This window comes from Anguilla rostrata, chromosome 13 (genome assembly GCF_018555375.3).
Source record: "Anguilla rostrata isolate EN2019 chromosome 13, ASM1855537v3, whole genome shotgun sequence".
In the NCBI taxonomy this organism is placed as follows: Eukaryota; Metazoa; Chordata; class Actinopteri; order Anguilliformes; family Anguillidae; genus Anguilla; species Anguilla rostrata.
In genome coordinates, this window is record NC_057945.1 from 34,344,747 (window position 1) to 34,366,076 (window position 21,330).

Genomic DNA, 21,330 nt, shown 5'->3' on the forward strand with positions numbered 1-21,330 from the left:
CCACCCCCCACTTTCTGCACCCCCTGCTGGTCTGGTAGCTTTCTCATTGGCTGCCATGCAGGAGTTCATCATCTCGGGTCCCGTCGGCACTGGAGCACGCACTCACCTGGTCTCTGTTCCAGGTGGAGCTGCCGCACTGCTTGGTCACGCCCATGCAGAAGCACTGCAGGCAGCCGTCGGGGTTGTCCTCCGTCAGGTGGAAGGAGCCGGCCTTGCACTCGTCGCACAGCTCACCCTCCACATTGGGCTGCCGGACAAAGAGAACAAACCCTGCAGGCTCATCGGCTGCCTCTGTCCGCCAGTCACGGTTTTTTATGTTCACGTGTATACTTGAAGCATTTGTACATGTAGTGACAATCTCATTCTTAAAGAGGTACTGCACATCATGGAAACCCAAATCTGGCCCTCAAATCCAAATCTAGCTCTATTATTTAGATTATCTTAAACATATAACTTATGTTGAAGTACTCACAGCAGTAGGAAAGGAAAGTAACACTGACGTTCTACACTACTGTATACTGCTTTGGATAAGATCACCTGGTAAGTGACTATAATGTAATGTAATGTAATGTAGTGTAGTGTAGTGTACTATAATGTACTGTAATGTAATGAAAAAGACAGAGCACATTACCTTGCAGCTGCATGGGCTGCTGTTTGAGTTCACCACCCCTCTGCTGTCACACTTTAGCCTGCTAGGGATTACTACAGAGCTGGCTGTGAATGAGAGAAGGACAGTGGATGCTAACTCTCATCAGTGCTCCAAACAGCAATACCCTGAAGGCTTTGAGTCCCTCAAAACATTTGGGCCCGATTGGACATGATCCTCAGTCCATTCAGATTACAGTCAAAATTTCCCCAAAATTTTACATTTAAAATTTTTAATTTAAGTGTCATTATTTTTTAAATGACAGTGCAGTGAGCTCCCTCAGATAAGTAGGGACCTTTGGACAAACACCTGCGTCAGGTGGAGACATCAGACTACGGGAACGAAACCTCACCTTTTGGAACACATTTGCCGTTGGGCTGAAGGGGGTTCCCCTGGTAGCCAGCGGCACATCTGCACAACACAAAATGGAGTAAGACACACGGACACACACACTGGTTCTTCGAGATTCAAACAACAGCCCATAAACTCATATTATGATATTATAACTTTTGTCAAGACTTGTATAGTAAAAGGAACACAACCTATAACTGTAAATAAGTACATTTCCAAGAGAAAATTTACATTATATGCACACTTACTGAAGGGAAAAGGGACTAGAGGCTGTGTAGAAGGGCACATGGCAGTTAACTGCTCCTTGTTCATTTTTAAACTTTAATCCAAAAGAACATTAAAATCTACATGGTCTTCGTCAGATTACTTACAGTCGATTATTGAGACTTTTTCATAGATACGTACAAACTGATAAAACAAGTCCATGTGCAAGTGCACATATTAGAAACTATCCCTTTCCACTCCGCTGCAGTGGTTGGAATGATGATGTCACTATGATGTCACTTCCTCACCTTTCACACCGGCGTCCGGTGTATCCAGTCCTGCAGGCGTCACACGTGGCCTGGGAGTCATGGTCAAGGAAGCAGGTGGCAGAGAACCTTTAAAAACACATTCACACAGGAAATGTCGATGCGCTTATCAAGCGCTTACATACCTCATTCCAGCAATAGGCAGCACCACACACAACCAACTCACGCCACGACAACGTCACCTGGCATTCGCCCATCGGCACACACCACACACCGCACGCAGCACCAACGCACGCAAGCACACAAACACGTACAACAGGCGTGAATTCAGCAGCACATCACTGTTTCCCTTATAGCTACTGGATGCGAACCTTTACAATTATTTTGAAACTGGAATTCTTTTCCCCACCAAGTTGTTCATTCAGCTGAACCATGGTACAAAAAATAAGGTTTTATACTTCACCTCACACCAGTATAACAGTATTGAGAAACTTTTGTAATAACACATTGTATAGTGCATATTACATACTGTATACCAAGCATACAGTACAACATATTGAACACTGTTTAAATTGCTGTTCAAATTGCTTTTACTTTCATTGTAACCGCTCTCTAACTCCCTTAAGTCAAACCTCTAACATTATCCCAACCCTCATTTTAACTGCAGTAAAACACTACCCTTCACCACTATTCTGTCATCATCACCTTCGTATGCAATTACACAGCTTGCACGACAGAACTAAACCGCAGTATAGTTTCACAGAACAGGCACGTGCAATTACACAGTACTTGCATATTTAACAGATGTGTAATAACAGGTTAATTTCACAGTAATATTGCGTGATCTAAAATTTTTGTTGCAAAGAACTAGAAACTAGTGTTAAAGGGATTTTAAAAAACCCCCATAAACTCCTAGCTGCTAAATTGGCTTATGTTATCCTCACTGAAGACACTACTCGGGCATGACACCACCCAGACCTGGGTCAAATATGTATTTGTTTTGGATTCAAATACTTTTCTGTGCTCTATTGATCTTGCCTGGCGTAATGGAGCCTGCCAATATGACCAGAAGGCGGGGTTTGCACTTTTCGAGAGTATTTCATTGGCTCCAATACACCAGACAAGATCAGCGGAAAGCGTAGAAAAGTATTTGAATCCAGAACAAAAACAAACACATATCTGACCCAGGTCTGCTGCCAGCGCATCATGCCCGCTCGTGCTTCTGCGGTGTTGGTAGAATGTGCGTTTGGCGCGGGCAGTGCCATACCGGCGAGACGGCTCGGCGTGCGGGCACGGGCAGGGCTTGCAGTCGTCCGCCCGACCTCGCAGCGGGTTGCCGTAGAAACCCGGTCGGCACTTGTCACACGTCGGGCCCTCGGTGTTGTGACGGCAGCTCTGGGGGAACATTTTGCACCTCAGGCTCATCCACAGAGCATGCAGGATACCGCCACAACATTCCTTAAAAAACGCTCAAAATTGCTACTTTTGTAACTGGAAGCACGTTGCTAAACTATAAACCTGCAAGTACTTAATTACATAGGCATAAACTTGACACTTCCTTAATTACAACACATAAGATGGCTTTACTAATGATGTACATTGTGAGTAAGCACCAAAGTATGTACTTAAGATTTTCATCTTTGAGTGTTTGGGTCTCGCTATTTTATCACATTGGCTAGTTAAGATATAACATAGGAACTTATGTAATTACGTACCTCTCAAAGGAGTAGTGGGTGTTGGGCAATTAGATGCTTGTAGTCATTGGTGTTAAACACTGACCCAGAAACCATTTACATTGCATTCAACCTTTTGGAGAGTAGGCTTTTTGAACTTTTCGGAAGGCTTTTTGGAATTTTCGGTGAGGAAGTGACATCATAGTGACATCAAGTGTTTTAGAACTCCATTGCTTTCAAATACCTGTTGTGATTCATACTTCAGCTGGGCAGCATTAAAACACGTTAAAGGGTTAAGGAATGTATGTTCAGTACCTCGCTCAAGGGTACAACTGTAGTACCCCCACCTGGGAATCGAACATGGAGCTCCAGTTCCGCATTAATTATGCTATGCTGACACTCACTGATTCTGAGAATTGAAAAATGGCTCACATAAATACTGTTCTCATGCCAGGATCCTAAATCAGTGCTCACGCACCTGGTACACCGAACAATAATTATGTCAGCGTACCAGGTGTCTATGCACGTGATAAAGGTGAACAACATGCAGAAACACCTTAGCTGTAGTCTGTGGTGTGACAAGAACTAGCAAGTGTTTCAGAGGAGAACAGTAGGTATCTGTACTCTCCTGAGTGGGCTGTAGGGTTTATGCATGAATGCTTCCGTGGTTGCAAATGATCGGACAGATCCACCCTTGTGTTGGGTGCCAAAATTGTATATATATATATATATATATATATAAACCACATATAGCAACATGTCAGACTTGATAATGCCTCCTTGAATGCTGGGGCTATGCTCACCACACAGTGTCCAGTGACGGAATCGCAGGAGCTGGCGTGCCCGTTGCAGCTGCAGCCGGCGCAGGTGCCCAGGTAAGAGCCGCCGGGCGTTCGCTGAAAACCAGCAGAGCAGGTCTCACAGGACAGGCCCGAGTACCCTTTGGGACACCTGTGAAGCAAAGGCCATTAGCCTCCATGTCGCCATGGGAACGCAGACATCCAGGGGTGCCTCCACAGGGAGAAACAAGCTTTTGAAAATCATCAGTCCTATGGGAAATTTAACTTGACACTCAACAATTCATAGAGCCAGGGTGGCCAATCTTACCCAAAAACAGTTGGTGTGGGTACAGGTTGTTTTTGTTGTTTTTTTTCAGCACTTCAAAACTGATTCTACTTATCAAAGTCTTAATTGGAGACTATGATTAGTTTAGTTTAATCAGGTGTTGTAGTGCCCCCCACGCCCCCCGCCCCCCCACCCCAACACTCACCTGCACTCCTCCACCTCTTGGGCGGGGCCCAGGGTGCTACTCTGCGTGCTGGTGGTGTCCATGGTGATGTCGCTCAGGGCCAAGGTGACCATGCGCTTGTTGTACATGGTGCGAATGTTGATGCTGTCCAGCTTGACCAAGGTCATCATCAGGTCCTGGCGAGTCACCGGCCGCCCAGAGGAATGCTGCCAGTGTTCCTGAGGGAGTCGTTGCATTGCATTACATTACATCACATTGCATCACATTACATTGCATCACACTACATCACATTACATTACATTACATTACATCACATTGCATCACATTACATTACATCGCATCACATTACATTACATTACATCACATCACATCACACTACACTGCATTACATTACATTACAGGCATTTATCAGACGGACTTATCCTGAGCAGCAAGCACAACTTTAGCATTTTTACATGGCATCCATTTTATACCTAAGTGATATGGTATGAGAGGCTGTGATATGTCACGAATACAGGCGTGTCACTGTTAGGCACGATGTGAGGTCGTAGCGCCAGCAACCCCGTGTAGTCATGGCTGTATTCACGATACAGCACAGCCCCGAGTGCCGTAATGCTTTTATAAAATGGTCACAACATAGCAATACAAACGACTGATGACACAATATAATTTATTTAGTAAATTATTCCTAAGTAAATGTTGTGCGCGGAGCGATACCATTTTTATAAAGCTGGACACATATTGAAGCAGTTCAAAGCTAGGCATCTGGCTCAAGGGTACAACGAGAGTGCCTCACCAGGAAATCAAACCTACAACCTTTGGGTTACTGGCCCAGTTCCCTAACCATTGAACCACAGTGTCCCCTCAGAGCCATGCAAGGCCACAGCTGTCAAACCTCAGCAATGACTAACCCCAAATGTTCTTTATTAATCGGAGAGTGACTCATGTTATTTTTTCATGTGCCTATATTTGCCTGCGCACTAAATTAATTCCTCAAAGTCAAAATACCACAAATGATGAGGTCCAGGATTAGCCATGTGATCACAAAGATTCTATAGAATTTGATATTGCTTTAAATGTGTCCAACCAAAGCAGTACCCTGGCTTTAACTTTCCAGTGTTAAAAGCTGACTGACTGGGAAGGCATATTTCAAAATGATGGTAGGTTTTAATTTCCTTCATTTCCAAGAACCCAAGATGCCCAACATACTGTAGAAACAAAGAGGTCACCTCATCTTTGGCTCACAAAATCACACTGACTATCTTGTGATGCTTTATTTCTGCTGGCAAATACAGACAATCCAGTTACTTAAGACATGCTTAATAAGTAAGTCACATTACAAATGCTATCCATGGTAACATAGACAAACAATGGCGTTTTTGGATTGTGGAGTTTATTTCGGGAACCCTCTCCCCAGTCTCAGGACTCTTAAGTATTTCAGATGAGTCATGCCGTTAATTTTGGCCTTTCGTCAGTTTAAACAAGGCCAAGTACTGTTTCATTATCAAAAGGTCGTTTATAATCTAATCTACGGTTAGAACACAATGTGATCAACTAAGATTTAAGACACATCTTATTTTTAAGAATGGCTCTGCAGCAGCATTCCTCCCAAAACTGCATGCACAAAAAAAACGAAAATTCTTTTTACCATGGGGAGGACTTTACTGATCCACTAATGTATCACAGCACAATCCTCATCTAAATCAGTGCTCAATGTTCACATTATTTCTAGGTCTGAACATTTTACATCAAATACGTGTAAGAAAAATCTTTAAATGACAAATATCTGTTATAATATTAGTAGGTTCAATGGCTGTCTTTTACTATTGATGGGATTTTTTTTGCAATATACTGTTCTTGAATTCAATAATAAATGAAAAAACTACAAATGAAAACGGAAATATATTATTAACTGTGTATGAGCAGTGCTTGACGGGTACTTCTTAGGGCTTTTAAACATGAATGTCTGTTTTTGCACTTCACTGTTTTGCTAGGGAAGCAACCTCAGCAGCTGGGTTTCACTGGACGAGCGAAGTAACACGTCCCACTCCGAAATCAGTGAAGTTTACAGAAAAGACCAGGCACACCTCCTACGATTAGCGCTCAGATCAAATCATCGCTAGGTATGAATTAACGCCTGGATCCACTGAGCCACGGTGTAGATCCTGTAGGCGATGAGGGTTCGAAGAGAGAGCCTCACCTCGGTGAACTTGATGGCCTTCTGATTGATGGCTCGAGGGGGGGTGGGGTTGCTCCTCCGGTAGATCAGCCGTCGCCCGTCCCCCACCAGGACGACCTCGGGCTTCTCCTGGGGCTCCGTCTCCCCCCGGGGCAGCGTGTAGCGCACCTTGTACCTCAGGAACCCCCCGTAGGCGTCGATCTGGGCACAGACAGATCGGGCTTCAGCTTCAGAGCTGAGGCGTCACACACTGCAGCACATCCATAAGCCAGGCACTTCACAGGCCTGCGCAGTGTTACTGAGAACACCTTACAGGACATCTGACAATCCTGATATTTATTCAAGGGGGTTACAGTTGGGTTACAGTTGAGCACTGTATAACTGTATAACCCCAACATGATGTGGGATATCTATTTTACTGTAGCCAGAAGGACCCCTATGCTGCATATATCCCTGCTTTGTATCATGTTTCTGATGTATTATTAGGAAGCCAGATGCCTCTGCACTATTATCCATACAGTAGCAGCATATTACATACATTACATATGCATGTTAAAATCCAAAAAAGACAGCCCAATATGCTATAGTATAGTTATAATGTAGGTAGACAGAAATAAAACAGTAAGCTATGATGTCATGCCAAGGCAAAGCTAGTTCCACAGCTACGATAATGGTGCAGTGACATCCCCACCTTGTTTCCTAGGAACTGGCGAGGCAGCGTCCAATGGGAGTCCAGGCTCAGGAACCGGCGGGACAAATCCACAAGCTGGAACTCCCGAGATTCCGGATCGATCTGGTACTGGTTAGTCATGAGGGGGGGCGTGGCCGGCCGGGAGGGGAACGACACGTTGACCCCTGGAGGAGGGGGGACAAGTGAGGGGGGGGATTAACCTTTGGAATGTTTTTTTTTCAAAATTCAGTGTTCTAGAACTGCTGCCTGAAAACAGTCTAATAAAACAGATCTAATGCTGGTGTTTAACCCTTTGAAGAGTAGGTGTTTTTGGGATTTTTTCTTTTCAAAATTCTAAGTCAACATTATAGAACTCCATTTGGTAAAAAAATTTACAAGTCATGATTGTTACATCAGCATTAGAATGCTCAGTTAAGACCATTCTAATCACATATTTGTGATCTCACGCCTTAAAGGGATAAATTCATCATTTATTAAAGATGTTTAGGAAGAGCGACACAGGAGAGGACTCTGGAGATAGATCTTCATCATTGGCCTGGAAACAGGGGGCGTGTCGTTACCTTTGAAGTCGCCTTCTTTGTCGAAGTGCAGCTTGATCTGGCTGCGGTGTCGGCTGGTGCCCTGGCAGGTCTTGGTGACGCCGAAACAGAAGCAGGAGACGCAGCGCGAGTTTCTGGCCACGCCGAACTGCCCGTCGGGACAGTTAGCTGAAGCAGGAGACAAGAGAAGGGATGAGAACTTAAAAAACGGTATGGGGCACAGGGGGACAGGACTGACAGTGTGAGGAAGCCACGTGTAACTGGCCACTGAGACACACAATCAGCCTCCCTGAGCCTCATCGCTATACTGTAAGATGAACCATCCAGGCTGGTATAAACTGCCAGCTGAATTTGACATAGACGACCGTATAGACAGAAAGGGGGAAATAGAGTTTTTGGGGAGGCACCGGGTGTACACCTGCTCTCTGGTTGAGACTCAGAACCCCGTCGGGGATGCCGAACACCATGCCCTTGGCGTTGATGGCCTCGCAGGTGTACGCTCCTTGGTCCGCGTCCTTCACGTCCCGGATGACCAAGGTGCCCTGACCGTTTTCGCTGGTCATGGAGATTCTGGGCAGACAGGAACCACACGTTCCATTGAAAGCTCAAAGGACGGGCCCTATTAACCTTTGTTAATTCAATGCACAGGAACTCTTTTCCATGCATCCAGGATAGCATTTCTATCACATAGTAACTCTAGTTTCCTGCTTTTTCTTTTTATTTGTATGAAAATGCTTTATACACTTGCTTGTGTTTGCTTAATTACGTATTTCTGTTTAAGCAATATTGGTGGGATAGACAATTACACTTAAAAATCAGTGCCCATTATCAGTAATCTCTAATGCAGTACCCATGTTATTATGAGTTAGTCTCGCAGAAAAAAGTCTGTTATTGAATTAGAACAAGCCAAATGCAACAAACATTTTTTTTTCAGTTATCAGTAGACTCCATCTATCCCAGTTTCCCACAACATTGTTTAAAGCCGTTGCCACAGCAACCAGCCTAAGCCACTATGACCTGTCCTACGGATCTTATTTTTGAGATCTGTAGGGAGCCTGCGGTCTGCTCTCCAGACAGGTAGGACTGAGACACTGCACCCCCTCACCTGCTGCTGGAGGGGATGTGACCCCAGTTGAGCCTCCAGGTGATGATGGGGGTGGGGACCCCCACGGCCACGCAGGTGAAGGTCACCATTTCCCCACGCGGCACTGTGATCATCTCTTCTGGGGGGTTGGTCACAACAGGGGGTGCTGAGGGTGGGGGTCAGGGGTCAGGGGTCAAGAAGTGCACAAAAAAGTGATGAAAATATCGATGATGCCAGACCAGCCCTCAGCTGAGATACACACTATGGGGCCTGATTTACCAAGGCCTTTAGCACTGGCAAAACCAGTAACATGACCAATCATTGGTGCAAAACAAATACCATGACAAGTCATTGGTCATATTATTGGTTTTAAGAGGTTTTGCACATGCTAAAGGTGTTAGAAATATCAGGCCCGAAATCTTCTTCGAAAGAGAGCTCCTATAAGCATTTCTACTGTAAATGAAACAATTTTCTGCAGTTTTCCTTACACGGTTAAATAGTTCTTTAAAAAAGATTTCTGTACAAAATTAAAATGCATTAAAAAAACGAGCTCCCGGGAAAGTTTTTAATTAGATAAACCACAGCCCATGCAAGCCAAATACTAGTTTATATCCTCATAGAGTCAACTGACAGGAGATGTCTAATAACAATTCTTGCCAATGGCTGACAGCACTCCTGCAAGCTGGGGCTGTCTCAGAAAGGACCCCGGGGAGGAATTATTAACCCTTTAAGGTGCAAGATCACAAATATGGGATTAGAATGTTCATAACCGAAAACTCTACTGCTGATGTAACAGTCACTACTGGTAACTGAATGCCGTGAAGTTCTAGAACACTGACTTACGCATTTAAAAAAAAAAAAAAAAAACGTTTCAGAAAGCCTATTCTTCATAGGCTTAAGGAGTGGCAGGCAGAGGGGCGGTGAGAGGCTACCAGGGCGTGGCCGAGAGCTTACCGCAGTCCACCTCGTCCGAGCGGTCGGCGCAGTCGGGCTCCTCGTCGCACTGGTAGCTGGCCGGGATGCAGGTGTTGTCACCCAGGCACACAAACTGCTCCGGGGCGCAGGTGTCTCCCGGGCCTTTGGTGGCTGGAGAAACACGAATCGGACGGCCTGATTAAATATGCGCCGTTTTTTTAACCGGCCACTCGGGACACAAAGCTGCAGTCTTCATGTAAGTCTGAGGTCTCATACAGCATAAGGACGATAAAAGGAATGCCTTTTCCCCCCAAAGGAAACAAAATGCTGCTTTTAACCCTTAAAGGTGCAAGATCACAAATATGTGATTAGAATGTTATTAACTGAACATTCTAATGCTGATGTAACAATCACTACTGATTATTGAAAGCAATGTAGCTCTATAGTATTGACTTACAATTTTGAAAAAGCATTCCAAAAAAACCTCCTCTTCAAATTGTTAATAGTTAGTTTAAGTGCTGATCTTCATTCACAGAAGCAGGCGATATTTCACCATTCACATTAAGGTAAACGAAGAACACCTACTCATGGCATCAGCAGCAATGTCCTACACTACTATCCTTGTGTACAACCAACTAGTATGAAAGTTAACCTGCAAAGGAAGCCCTCGCACTTTCAAAAAGTGACTGTCTACTGTTTGTGAATAATCTAACTTAAATTTTGTACTGGTGGTGTTTTCTCATTATGCGCTACTACTCTAACTACCACGTGATGCCCTGGTCAGAGGAGTCAGTCCCCCGCAAAGCAGGAAGAGGAAGCGGGGGGGGGGGCGGGGCTTACGGCAGTAATGCTCGTCAGAGTGGTCCCCGCAGTCGTTGTCCCCGTCGCACCTCCACAGCTTCAGGGCGCAGCGGCCGTTCTGGCACTTGAACTCGTTGGGCTCACAGGGGGAGGGGGTTCCTGTTGGGAGGGGGAGCCGGGATATCACAGGCAAGCAGGGGAGGTTTGGGGCCCCAGTGAACACAGGGCCACATCATCAGTGATGATGAGCGCCTCTGAGCGTGTCCGATTCTGTGGGCGTGTATGCGTGTCCTCTCCCGATGGTGATGTCATTGCCAATAGTTTTAATGAGAGTCTGATTGGTTACCTTAGCTGGGGACCCGGGGACTTCAGCCCAGCAAACCTCCGTGCTTTGGCCGTAGTTTGAAACCTGAAGTGGTGCGTGTGTATGTGTGTGTGTGGCATATGTGTGTGTTTGTGTGTGAGTATGCGTGTATGTGTGTGTGTGTGTGTGTGTATGTGTGTATGAGGACGCACGTGAGTGTGTATGTGTACGTGTATGTAAGAGTGAGAGTGCGTGCATGCGTGTGTAAAAGAGAGAGAGCGTGTGTGTGTGTGTGTGTGTGTGTGTAAGACTGAGAGTGTCTGTGTGCATGCGTGTAAGAGTGAGAGTGTGTGTGTAAGAGTGAGAGTGCATGCGTGTGTGTAAGAGAGAGAGAGTGTGTGTGTGTGCGTGTGTGTGTGTGTAAGAGGGAGAGAGTGTGTGTAAGAGTGGGAGTGTGTGTGTTTAAGACTGAGAGTGTGTGTAAGATTGAGGGTGTGGACTGAGTCTCACCACACTTGATCTCGTCGCTGCCGTCGGGACAGTCCTTCTCTCCGTCACACAGGTAGTCCCGGGGGATGCACTGACCACTGGGACACCTGGCCTGGTCCAGCCGACACGGGCCGGGCATCGGGGGTGACGGGGGCCTGCGGTCTGGGGGTGTAACGGTAGGAGTGGGACTGGCATCAGGCGAAGTGATCTGATCTGTAAAAAATAAAAAAGACGCATAAAGACACCACAGTATGGATTTAAAAGCTACATGTTAAAATGGGGAAAAGGCTTTGTTTGCACATTCCAGTCATTCATGAATCACCCTTCCCTACGGTTCATTTTCAAACAGCTACAGGCCCGTTCTCTTCAAATCAGTCTCAGACAGACATTTTTAATGAACAACGGTACAGTAATCAACAAATAATTCTTCCGAACGTGCTTTTTAATTGTCGCAGATACGATCTAGCGTGCTATGGGGTATTCTGTTAAGTACAAAACCCCATCTTTTCCTTCTTACCGCACCTAATGATAAAGGCATTTAAATAAATCCTCACTATTAGGGAACTTTCACACCTTGTGCATCCATTTTAACCAGAGTTTGTTTCGTTTCAATAGATATACATATTTTCAGTGCTCTCTCTGCACTGAAAAGAGCATAAAAGAGGCTATCATTTGAGTGCAAATGAACTACTATGTGGTTCTGCCCTGAAATTTTTTGGCAAGAAAACATCAATTCTAAAATTGTGGTGACATGTACTTGCAAGAAACTGTGGGAGGGTGCAGTGACATCAAAGCAACTAGATGAGTGACATTTTTCATACAGGTATTAAAAATGAATGACCCTATGATCCTCACCCACAGTTCTGTTTCTTTCAAGTGCAAGTACACGAGACACCATTGAGACAGAATGCCTTTTTCAAATACGAACTGACAAATAGAATAAGCCACAACTGGAAAACCAAAACAAACAAAACTGAATTGAAATATACTGTAAACAACTACAGTCTGAGACCAAATCTGTGAAACCAAAAGTTTTGAGAAAAATAAAAAACCTAATCAGTATGACCAAATAGATTTAAAAATAATCGGTTGAAATCAGTCTGGAAAGTAGATTCACTGGCCGTTTTTCCACAAATTTTCAAACCCCCCCCCCCCTTTCAGGCTTCACTTCAATGTCTCTATCTATTAAAAAGTCCCTTCACTCCCTTTATCTTGCAGGTCTTGAGGCATGCACCTAGATGCTAGCACTTATATGTCTATCTCTAGTAGTGTTTTCCTACCATGAGAAGTTTACTTTTGTACATTTGTACACTTCGCCCACTCACCGCAGTCCAGCTGACCCCGCCCACTCACCGCAGTCCAGTTCGTCGCTCATGTCCACGCAGTCGGGACGCTTGTCGCACAGGTACTCCAGCAAGATGCAGTTCCCGTCCAGGCACATGAACTCATCCTCCATGCAGGCCCGGCGACTGGGCACCACTGACACACAGGCAACGGACAAAGGTCAAAGGTCGAAGGTCACGAAACGAGTCCAGGGTCAACAGATTAGTGTGGAAGGCCAAGAGTCAAGTAATAAGTGTCAGAGGTCAAGAGTCAACGGATAAGAGTCAAAATAAGTGGGTGAAAGTATGAGGGTCAAGGGAGGAGAGTCAAAGAAGGATTTGTCAAGGGAGACATGCTTGTAATGGACTAGGCCTCGAGTCACCCACAACTAAGATTCCTTCTTGCAAAAACACGGTGTCTGCATTGTGTACAAAACTGCCTTGACAGTTATATCACCGTAATTACACAGCTGCAGAACATGGAACATGTGGGCTGTGTGTCTAATACAAAGCAGTGGCACACATAGAAAGGCACTGCAGTTAATATAATTATAACTGTATGTATAACCATGTGCTCACCTCTTTCCCATTGCAAATCCTTATCCCCGGCCATAAAGCTAACCCAACTGTGAGCTCCTAACCAATTTCCATCTTAACCTAAAAGGATTGGTGTGGATAATCATGGGGCACTGCTTGAGACTATCCATATTAGACCTACTGTATATACTGAATCACCAAACAGTACAATCAAAAAATATTGGTTTGATAATTATTTTCTGCTACAACCCACATTAAAAATAGACAGTATCAAAATTAGCAGATTTGTTGGCCTATTTAATTTCAAGTGCTCACTGTAGTCTGAATTGACAATACCATGCAATGGATAAAACAGATTTCAACCAGCCACTCAAGCAAGATCACACATTAATCCACATTCTCCTTGCAATTAAGCATAAAAAAACATTATTTTGCTGTAACATATGCTTTAAAATTAGTTTTGTTCTTCTAGTGTTATGGTGAAATACTACACATGTCAAAGAAGATTCTGACAGATTTACACATGCACACACATGGACACACGCATACATGCACACACACAGGCACACACGCATGCATACATGAACACAGGCACACACACACACACATACATACACACGCACATGCATGCACACGCACGTGCACACACGCAGACAGAGACGCATACACATACACTTGAACAGAGCCACATTTCTGAGTTTCTGTTAACCAGTTCTCCTCGGAGTGTCAAAGGTTACCTAATCTGATTCCACGAGTAAGTAAAACCAATAGATTTGTCTGGTTTAACATACAGTACAAGCATACATAAATATTCCTGGCAAGGAATGACTTGACATCCTATCACACAGTACTCAGTGAACCCAGCTAAATGTTTTCTCTGGTGTTCACTATGAAATAAACATGGACTTTCCACAGCAGGGTTAAAATTAGTTCTGAAATGAATCAAACACAAGCTTAATCTTCCAACGAAATAACACGACCAATTATCGCTCTCAGAAAAGGGCTTAAGGTTCCCTTTAATGTGAGGGGTGACATGCCCATGCAACACATGCTTCACCAACCTGGGAAACCCCCGGATTCCAGGGGTGAAGGGGTCTGAGCTAAAAACACGAAAAAAGATGTCACAACTGCTACCCGTGTCCGTCTGGCACACACTTCACCTGGCCAGCTCACCTGCGGCAGTTCTGAGGACATATCTTACATTTATACTTCTTTATACCTCATATTAAAAATTTCTACCTCTCATTGTTTCTTTGCATGATGGGCTTTGATTGGTGTGCTACGCAAAGGGATTCACACACACAAGTGGACCTATTATGGAAACGGCTGACAAGCCCACAGTCCACAGTACAAACAGCAGGTGATCTCCCGGCTGGCACACGTTCGGTTGGGGGCGAGGTGGATTACGATAGGCAGATTTAGCTTTAACGAAAAAGGCCACTGCGCAGACAAGGGGCCTCAAGTTAAGCAGAAAAAAAAGAAAGAAACAAGTTTGCGCCTGCCGCCCCTAAGTCAAAGCCCTCTTCACAGACTTGGTCTTGTGCACACGAGCCACAGAACGGGCTGTGGGCTACATGTACTGCAAGCTGGCTTCCCCCACAGCCCACCACCCGTCTGGGGATCGGGCGATTCATCCAGACAAGCCTTGTGCAGAAAGTACATCTGTGTGAGTACGTGGTATGAGGGCAGTATTTTCTATTAATAAATAACGTAACGATTGTGCAGCTTATATATAAACAGTGTGAACAGTTTATATTTGAGAAATAATGTATACTAATACATTCTATGTCAGATGCACAAATGTAAATATAGTGTGAGTTAAAGGCAATTTAATTCAATCAAGGTTCAGAGAACTTTTATATGTAATCGGTGTTGAAATGGGCATTCTCGCTCAGACAACTGCAGGAGCAAATACGAGGTAAACAGCTAAATGAACGAATGGACAAACTCAAATTTTAGCGCTCTTCCAGAAATAAGATATTGAAAAACAAATTCTGAGCTGTATGTGCTGTCGTAATCATGGGTTTGTGAAAAGTAAGGTCAAATAAAATCAATAGGTCACAAACTGAAATTCCTGGAATTTTTTTCCCCCTGTTCAGTTTTCCATGATTTTTTTTAAAAAGCTCTACTGGCTACATTTAAACTCAGTACATTTAAACTCATTCTGAACAAAGGACTTTATTCTTGCTATGGTCATATCCCAAAAAAATCATGACGGTCACTGATACTGCTGTTTACAGTGTCACCAGTGTGTCCAAATAAATCTAAATATATTAGTATCTTTCATTTCTGAGGCAGAAACGCTCATGTCAGTGAACAGTGGTCATCACAGACATGCAATGCAACACTTGAGGCTACATTTACAGCTGCTACAAGCAGTTTAAATGTACACAGTTTATGACTCCCACATAATGGTTTTTACAAGTGTGTTAAAACGTTGTTGTGTAATAACACATCGCAACTTTCAAGGATTACTTGGATGTACAAAACGACAGTACTAAAAACAGCTCTGCCCCCCTCGTAAACACAGAGTACACACCAGTAGGGTAGTGTGCAATTCATACACACACACACACACACACACACACACACACACACACACACACACATATATATATATATATATATATACATGCGATTCCCCTCTTAGCACTGGTAGGGAACGCTGCTCAAAAGAAGCACATTCCATTGCTCATGGTCCTTAGGAACCTGCCTTTGCTGGTCAGTCTAGGATTGACCAGTGATCTTATTGGTTTACGAGGCAGCCACTCACAGGCTCGCTCTCCTCCCCTGAGCCCCCCCCCCACCCCCCCCGGCAGCTCACCTTCTCCCAGGCGGCGGAACTGGAACCCCTCCACGGAGGTGGTGTACGGGGCGACGGTGCCCTTCTTCACGGCCGTGTACAGGACGTTGCGGATCTCCTTGTCGTTGGAATTGTAGTCCGAGCCGACGTCCAGCTCCACGAGGACGCTGGCGCCCACCTTCCTGCAGGAGGAGAACGGCAGAGTGTTCTGCACGCGCCGACAGGCCACCTCGTTGAACGGCAGGGGAAAATAGCAAACGGCAAACAGGGAAGCGACGAAAAGGGCCGAGCCCAAGCCCCACCACAGGTATCTCAGGCGACGCATTTCGCGTTCTGAGCGGGGGAAAGGCTGAGAACGCTGAATGTGCACGAATGAGCAGAGACGGGCAGACATTGGAATTTCTGAAAACAGAAATGGAAGATTCGTTTTCACCGGCGCGGGGGGCGGGGGGGGGGCTCTGCCTGCAGGATAGCGCAGGGTAGCGCATTAGCACAGGTTCGAACACGCACCGAGGCTTCCACACAACATGCAAATCGGTAGAATGGCTGCCGTCTTGCCCATTCCGGAATGCCATTTCATTACATTACATTACATTACATTACAGGCATTTAGCAGACGCTCTTATCCAGGGCGACTTACACAACTTTTTTACATAGCACTTTTACATTGTATCCATTTATACAGCTGGATATATACTGAAGCAATGCAGGTTAAGTACCTTGCTCAAGGGTACAACGGCAGTGTCCTTACCCGGGAATCGAACCTGCGACCTTTCGGTTACAAGCGCAGTTCCTTACCCACTGTGCCACACTCCGTCCTCATTTCATTCGTTTATGCCTCCGTTTATGACTTCGCTAATGGGTGGGCACGGTCTTTCTGGATATTATATATTTTACTCCAACGGCTTCACTTAACTTGAGAAACTAAGCTGGCTAAAACCCTGCAGCAGGTCTGCCGTAATTCCTACTCTTTTTAGGCCCAAAGTGCAGGCAGTGCTGGTTACAGTATGGCAGCTTAGCACACTACGCAGCTGACTGGCACAGCTGACTTTTTCATCGCAGGGAGAAGTGTTGCTCGTTTGCCCCTCCTCCTTACATGCAATAACATATTACATTACATTACATTACAGGCATTTAGCAGACGCTCTTATCCAGAGCAACTTACATAGCATTTTTACATAGCATATTACATTTATACGCATCCATTATACAGCTGGATATATAATTGAAGCAATGCAGGTTAAGTACCCTTGCTCAAGGGTACAATGGCAATGTCCTACTTGGGAATCAAACCTATAACCTTCAGGGTACAAGACCAACTCCTTACCCATCATACTACACTGTCGCCCAAATTCCTCTCAGCTGCGGACTGACCCGGTCATTCGGACTGCTTAGCCTGTGCACACACACACCTCACACACACCTCAGTTCAGAGCAGGGTTGTCAGGCCTGAAGCATGTTTGTTAAGGCCTTTCAGATGAAAGGCAGAGCAGAGATCGAACAAACATCCCTCAGACGTCGAAGACGAAAACTGTGGCAACTTACTTGATGAGGACCACACTGATAGTCTGGAACCCTGCGACCTTGCTGTACAGAGACTCCAGCTGTTGGATGAACAGAGGATGTGATGTCATAGTGACTTGAACTTGTATAACCACTAATGTGGTTATGCGATCTTAATGAGGTTCAGTGAACAAACATGAATTACTCAGACAAATGAGATGGATTCTTTTAGGTGTTGATGGTGTCTGAGTCATGGTCTAGTGGCTCCATTCATGGTGGGCCAAGAAAAAAGCATACCTATTATTACAGAACAGCATTCGTATGAATTATGACATTGTTCACATACGTTATTCCACCCACCAAACCATTCAATTTTAAGTAGCGTATTATCCAATGGGGGTTTGCAGTGGGCCAGGCCCAGCAAAGGGCACAAAGCCAGACTCTGAATAAAACAACAGTGTCCATGGCAGGGCCCACAGACATACAGATTGACACAAACACATGCAGTGCATACACACTCTCACACGCAAGTGCGCACGCACACATGCACATAAATACCCCTGTACTCACGCACGCATGCACACACTCACATATGCAAGTTTCTGTGCACACATATTCATGCATTCACACCACAACACATGCACCCATATGAATGCACGCACACACAGGGACAAGAACACGCAAACACACACGCGCGCATGCATGCACACGCCCACACACACACGTTTCTTTACTTGCTCAGGTACCCAGTGTTCCTGGGGTTAGCGTAGCATACCTTTTCCACAATGACGTCCGCGACCTTCTGGAAGTTGTCAGAGTATATGTCCTCCAGCTCGGGACTGTAGTCAATCGAGCGTGTGAAGTTGACCAGGGCGCGGTAGTAGACTGTGAACGGAGAGCAGAACTTAGCCATCTTCAACAATCACACAGGGAGCAACATTGTGAGTGAAAGACACAACAACTGCAGACTCACGCAGGGGCAGCAATGTGGTATAGCTAACAGCAACCGAGAAGTTCCAGGTTCAAATCCAGAGTGGGGAAATTCTGCTATATGGCCATCCCCCCCATACAAAGACATGTTTGTGAATTTAGGCTACTGTCTGCAGCGCATGGGTTGTTTAAAATTGCTAACGTATGCTACCGTATGCTTGGTCTATGTTCTGAACTTCACTCAACCTAAAAGTTTCATGGCCTTAGAGGACATTTCTATGAAGAACGGAACATAATTGCAATGCAGTGGGATATTTCTGAAAATCCACTGCATTTCTATTCAGCTACCTCAACATTTAGGAATAATATTGGCATTTAGCAGATGCTGTCATCGTGAGTGTCTGTATTGGTCTTTCTTCCAATTTTTATTTTTATGAAGTGCTCACAGGCAATGTCAGTCTCAGATCTATCGGTTAATTTATTACATGCAGAAACATGTATTAAGGTGCACCTTTTTGTCTACATTCTGAGCAGCACTTTACCTTACAGCTATGTCTTATCTGAACTACAGACCATTAAACATTTTCTTGAAGGAGGCATCTGGTGTGTCTGATGAACCCTCAAGTTCAGGCCAGGTCAAATAATTCAGCTACAAAATAAGGTTTGCTAAATTTTACCTGTGAGTTTATACATTTTGACACGCACAGACATAGAGACACAAGCGCAGACACACACATACACACGCACATACACGCACACGCATGCACACACACACACAGACACACACACACACACGCACGCACATTTACACATTCTACCCTCACATCCTGGCCTCTGTCTGCCAGTGACCAAACATCACTACAAGACAAGAAAAAAAAGGACACAATTCTTTTTCAAGGTGTAAAGGGTGCCCCGTCAGCACTGGAATGCCAAGAGTCTGGAGAACAAGGCTCTGAATGATTCTGGAGATGGACCTCGCATTCCCCCTGTGCCTACGAAGTCAAACACCCCAGCCCTCGAGGGCAGCCCTGCTGTGTGCAAACGTGAGCCACGGGGGCCCATCATAACGAACACCTGTCCTGAAGTAAAAATAAAAAAGTTGTTAACTGAAAGAAAGAAAAAAAAAAAAAAGTACAAACATAGCGACATAGCTCAGGAGGTAAGACCGATTGTCTGGCAGTCGGAGGGTTGCGTTCAAACCCGCCTGGGCATGTCAAGTGTCCTTGAGCAAGACACCTAACCTAACTCCTAACTGCTCTGGCGAATGAGAGGCATCAATTGTAAAGCGCTTTGGATAAAAGCGCTATATAAATGCAGTCCATTTACCATTTACCTTACCGATACCCTGCAACACATATATCCATCTCATTTAAGTTCTTTTTAACTTACATTTCTGGGGGGAAAAAGTCATCAATTGAAAAGGACCCCCCCACCGCCCCACCCCCCAGGGAACATCAGTTGAGACATGTCAAAGAAATTACTTCACCAATGTAACCATTTTGTGCGGCCAACTGAAACACTTTTCCTGGGTTTCAGGTTCATATTGGAGACCTCGCATGCCTTTTTAATGGGGACAGCTGCTACAGAGGAGTACTGAGCCCATCCTGGCTCTACCGGTTCTTTCATAGTTGACTTATTTCTATGGCAGAGTTTAAATGGTAAATGGGGGGGCGACATAGCTCAGGAGGTAAGAGCGGTTGTCTGGCAGTCGGAGGGTTGCTGGTTCGATCCCCGCCCTGGGCGTGTCAAAGTGTCCCTGAGCAAGACACCTAACCCCTAACTGCTCTGGTGAATGAGAGGCATCAATTGTAAAGCGGTTTGGATAAAATCACTATATAACTGCAGTCCATTTACCATGCATAATTTAGAATTAACTTCACCATCTCTGGATACACAGTGAATGGTAAAAAGGAGCTGTTGAGCAAAGCTAAAATAAAATCTAAATGGCTATAAAAAGATCACTAAAAAAACCAGCAGTCAGTGAATCGACTTGAATTCTGGCAGCTTCGAGTAGATAAGACCCTGGGTGCCCCTTTCCCACTCTCCTGCGAACACTCAGGTACGTTTGCCCACTACTGATTTCAATTTTTCAGTCTGGGTCAGGGAGGAAGTCAATATTTGAGCTGTTCCTTACAGCGGACTGCTACTGGCTGTGGGCAGCACGAGGAAGTAAAGAAATTTCAACTTTAATCTCTGCGGGACTTTGCAAGGAGAGAGGGGTTGTTTTTGTATCATGCAGAACGCTTTCCCTCACACAAATACACGATAACATTCTGCTCATTATGAAAAGACACATACTCACAAATACACATGCACACGCATGTGCACACACACACACACAAGCACATGTACACACACAGAGAGACACACACACGTACACACACACACACACACACACACACACACACACAGAGTGACTTGTTACCCACAGATTTGGCTAGGTTACCCAGTCACCACATCTGCAAGCCTGGGCAATTTAAAAATTTAACTGGCAGTGTTTGACAGCGATGACAGCATGTACCAACATTTTCACTTTAATTCCATTGCAAGCTTGGCCAGCGTAAGCACACCTGGTTCCCCTCAGAGGAAACAGGCCCGAAGATGGGAAAAAAGGGTCTGTGTTCCTGCGTCCCCACGTCTCTCTCTCTGAAATCAAAACTGCTCCCGTCATCGCAGTTCGGCCGCGTCTATCAAACCAACCCGCTCGTATGACAGGAGGTATGCAAATCAAACATCAAAGCACATTTTAAAGCCCACCCCCCCCCCCCCCAAATCTAGGCCAGTCAAATCTTTTTTTGTGTTGCACCCTGCAGTAATGGATAGAGTCTCACTGGCTGTGCGTGG

General features: G+C 45.1%; 1 protein-coding gene across 4 annotated transcripts in view; it reads right to left on the minus strand.

Annotated features, from left to right (window-relative positions):
• Window positions 1-21,330, minus strand: part of LOC135237332 (basement membrane-specific heparan sulfate proteoglycan core protein-like) — a 106,878-nt gene that overhangs the window by 46,348 nt on the left and 39,200 nt on the right. For all 4 annotated transcript variants that reach the window (XM_064304406.1, XM_064304405.1, XM_064304404.1 and 1 more), the window contains exons 4-22: window positions 18,332-18,441; window positions 17,599-17,657; window positions 16,075-16,235; window positions 12,745-12,870; window positions 11,413-11,604; window positions 10,638-10,757; window positions 9,837-9,968; window positions 8,904-9,048; window positions 8,217-8,368; window positions 7,820-7,966; window positions 7,260-7,423; window positions 6,590-6,769; window positions 4,411-4,607; window positions 3,944-4,091; window positions 2,735-2,862; window positions 1,510-1,596; window positions 999-1,057; window positions 632-714; window positions 107-247 (exon numbers count right to left, since the gene is read on the minus strand). In XM_064304406.1, the coding sequence (XP_064160476.1) occupies window positions 107-247; window positions 632-714; window positions 999-1,057; window positions 1,510-1,596; window positions 2,735-2,862; window positions 3,944-4,091; window positions 4,411-4,607; window positions 6,590-6,769; window positions 7,260-7,423; window positions 7,820-7,966; window positions 8,217-8,368; window positions 8,904-9,048; window positions 9,837-9,968; window positions 10,638-10,757; window positions 11,413-11,604; window positions 12,745-12,870; window positions 16,075-16,235; window positions 17,599-17,657; window positions 18,332-18,441 (2,531 nt within the window). The remainder of the gene's footprint in view (window positions 1-106; window positions 248-631; window positions 715-998; window positions 1,058-1,509; window positions 1,597-2,734; window positions 2,863-3,943; window positions 4,092-4,410; window positions 4,608-6,589; window positions 6,770-7,259; window positions 7,424-7,819; window positions 7,967-8,216; window positions 8,369-8,903; window positions 9,049-9,836; window positions 9,969-10,637; window positions 10,758-11,412; window positions 11,605-12,744; window positions 12,871-16,074; window positions 16,236-17,598; window positions 17,658-18,331; window positions 18,442-21,330) is intronic.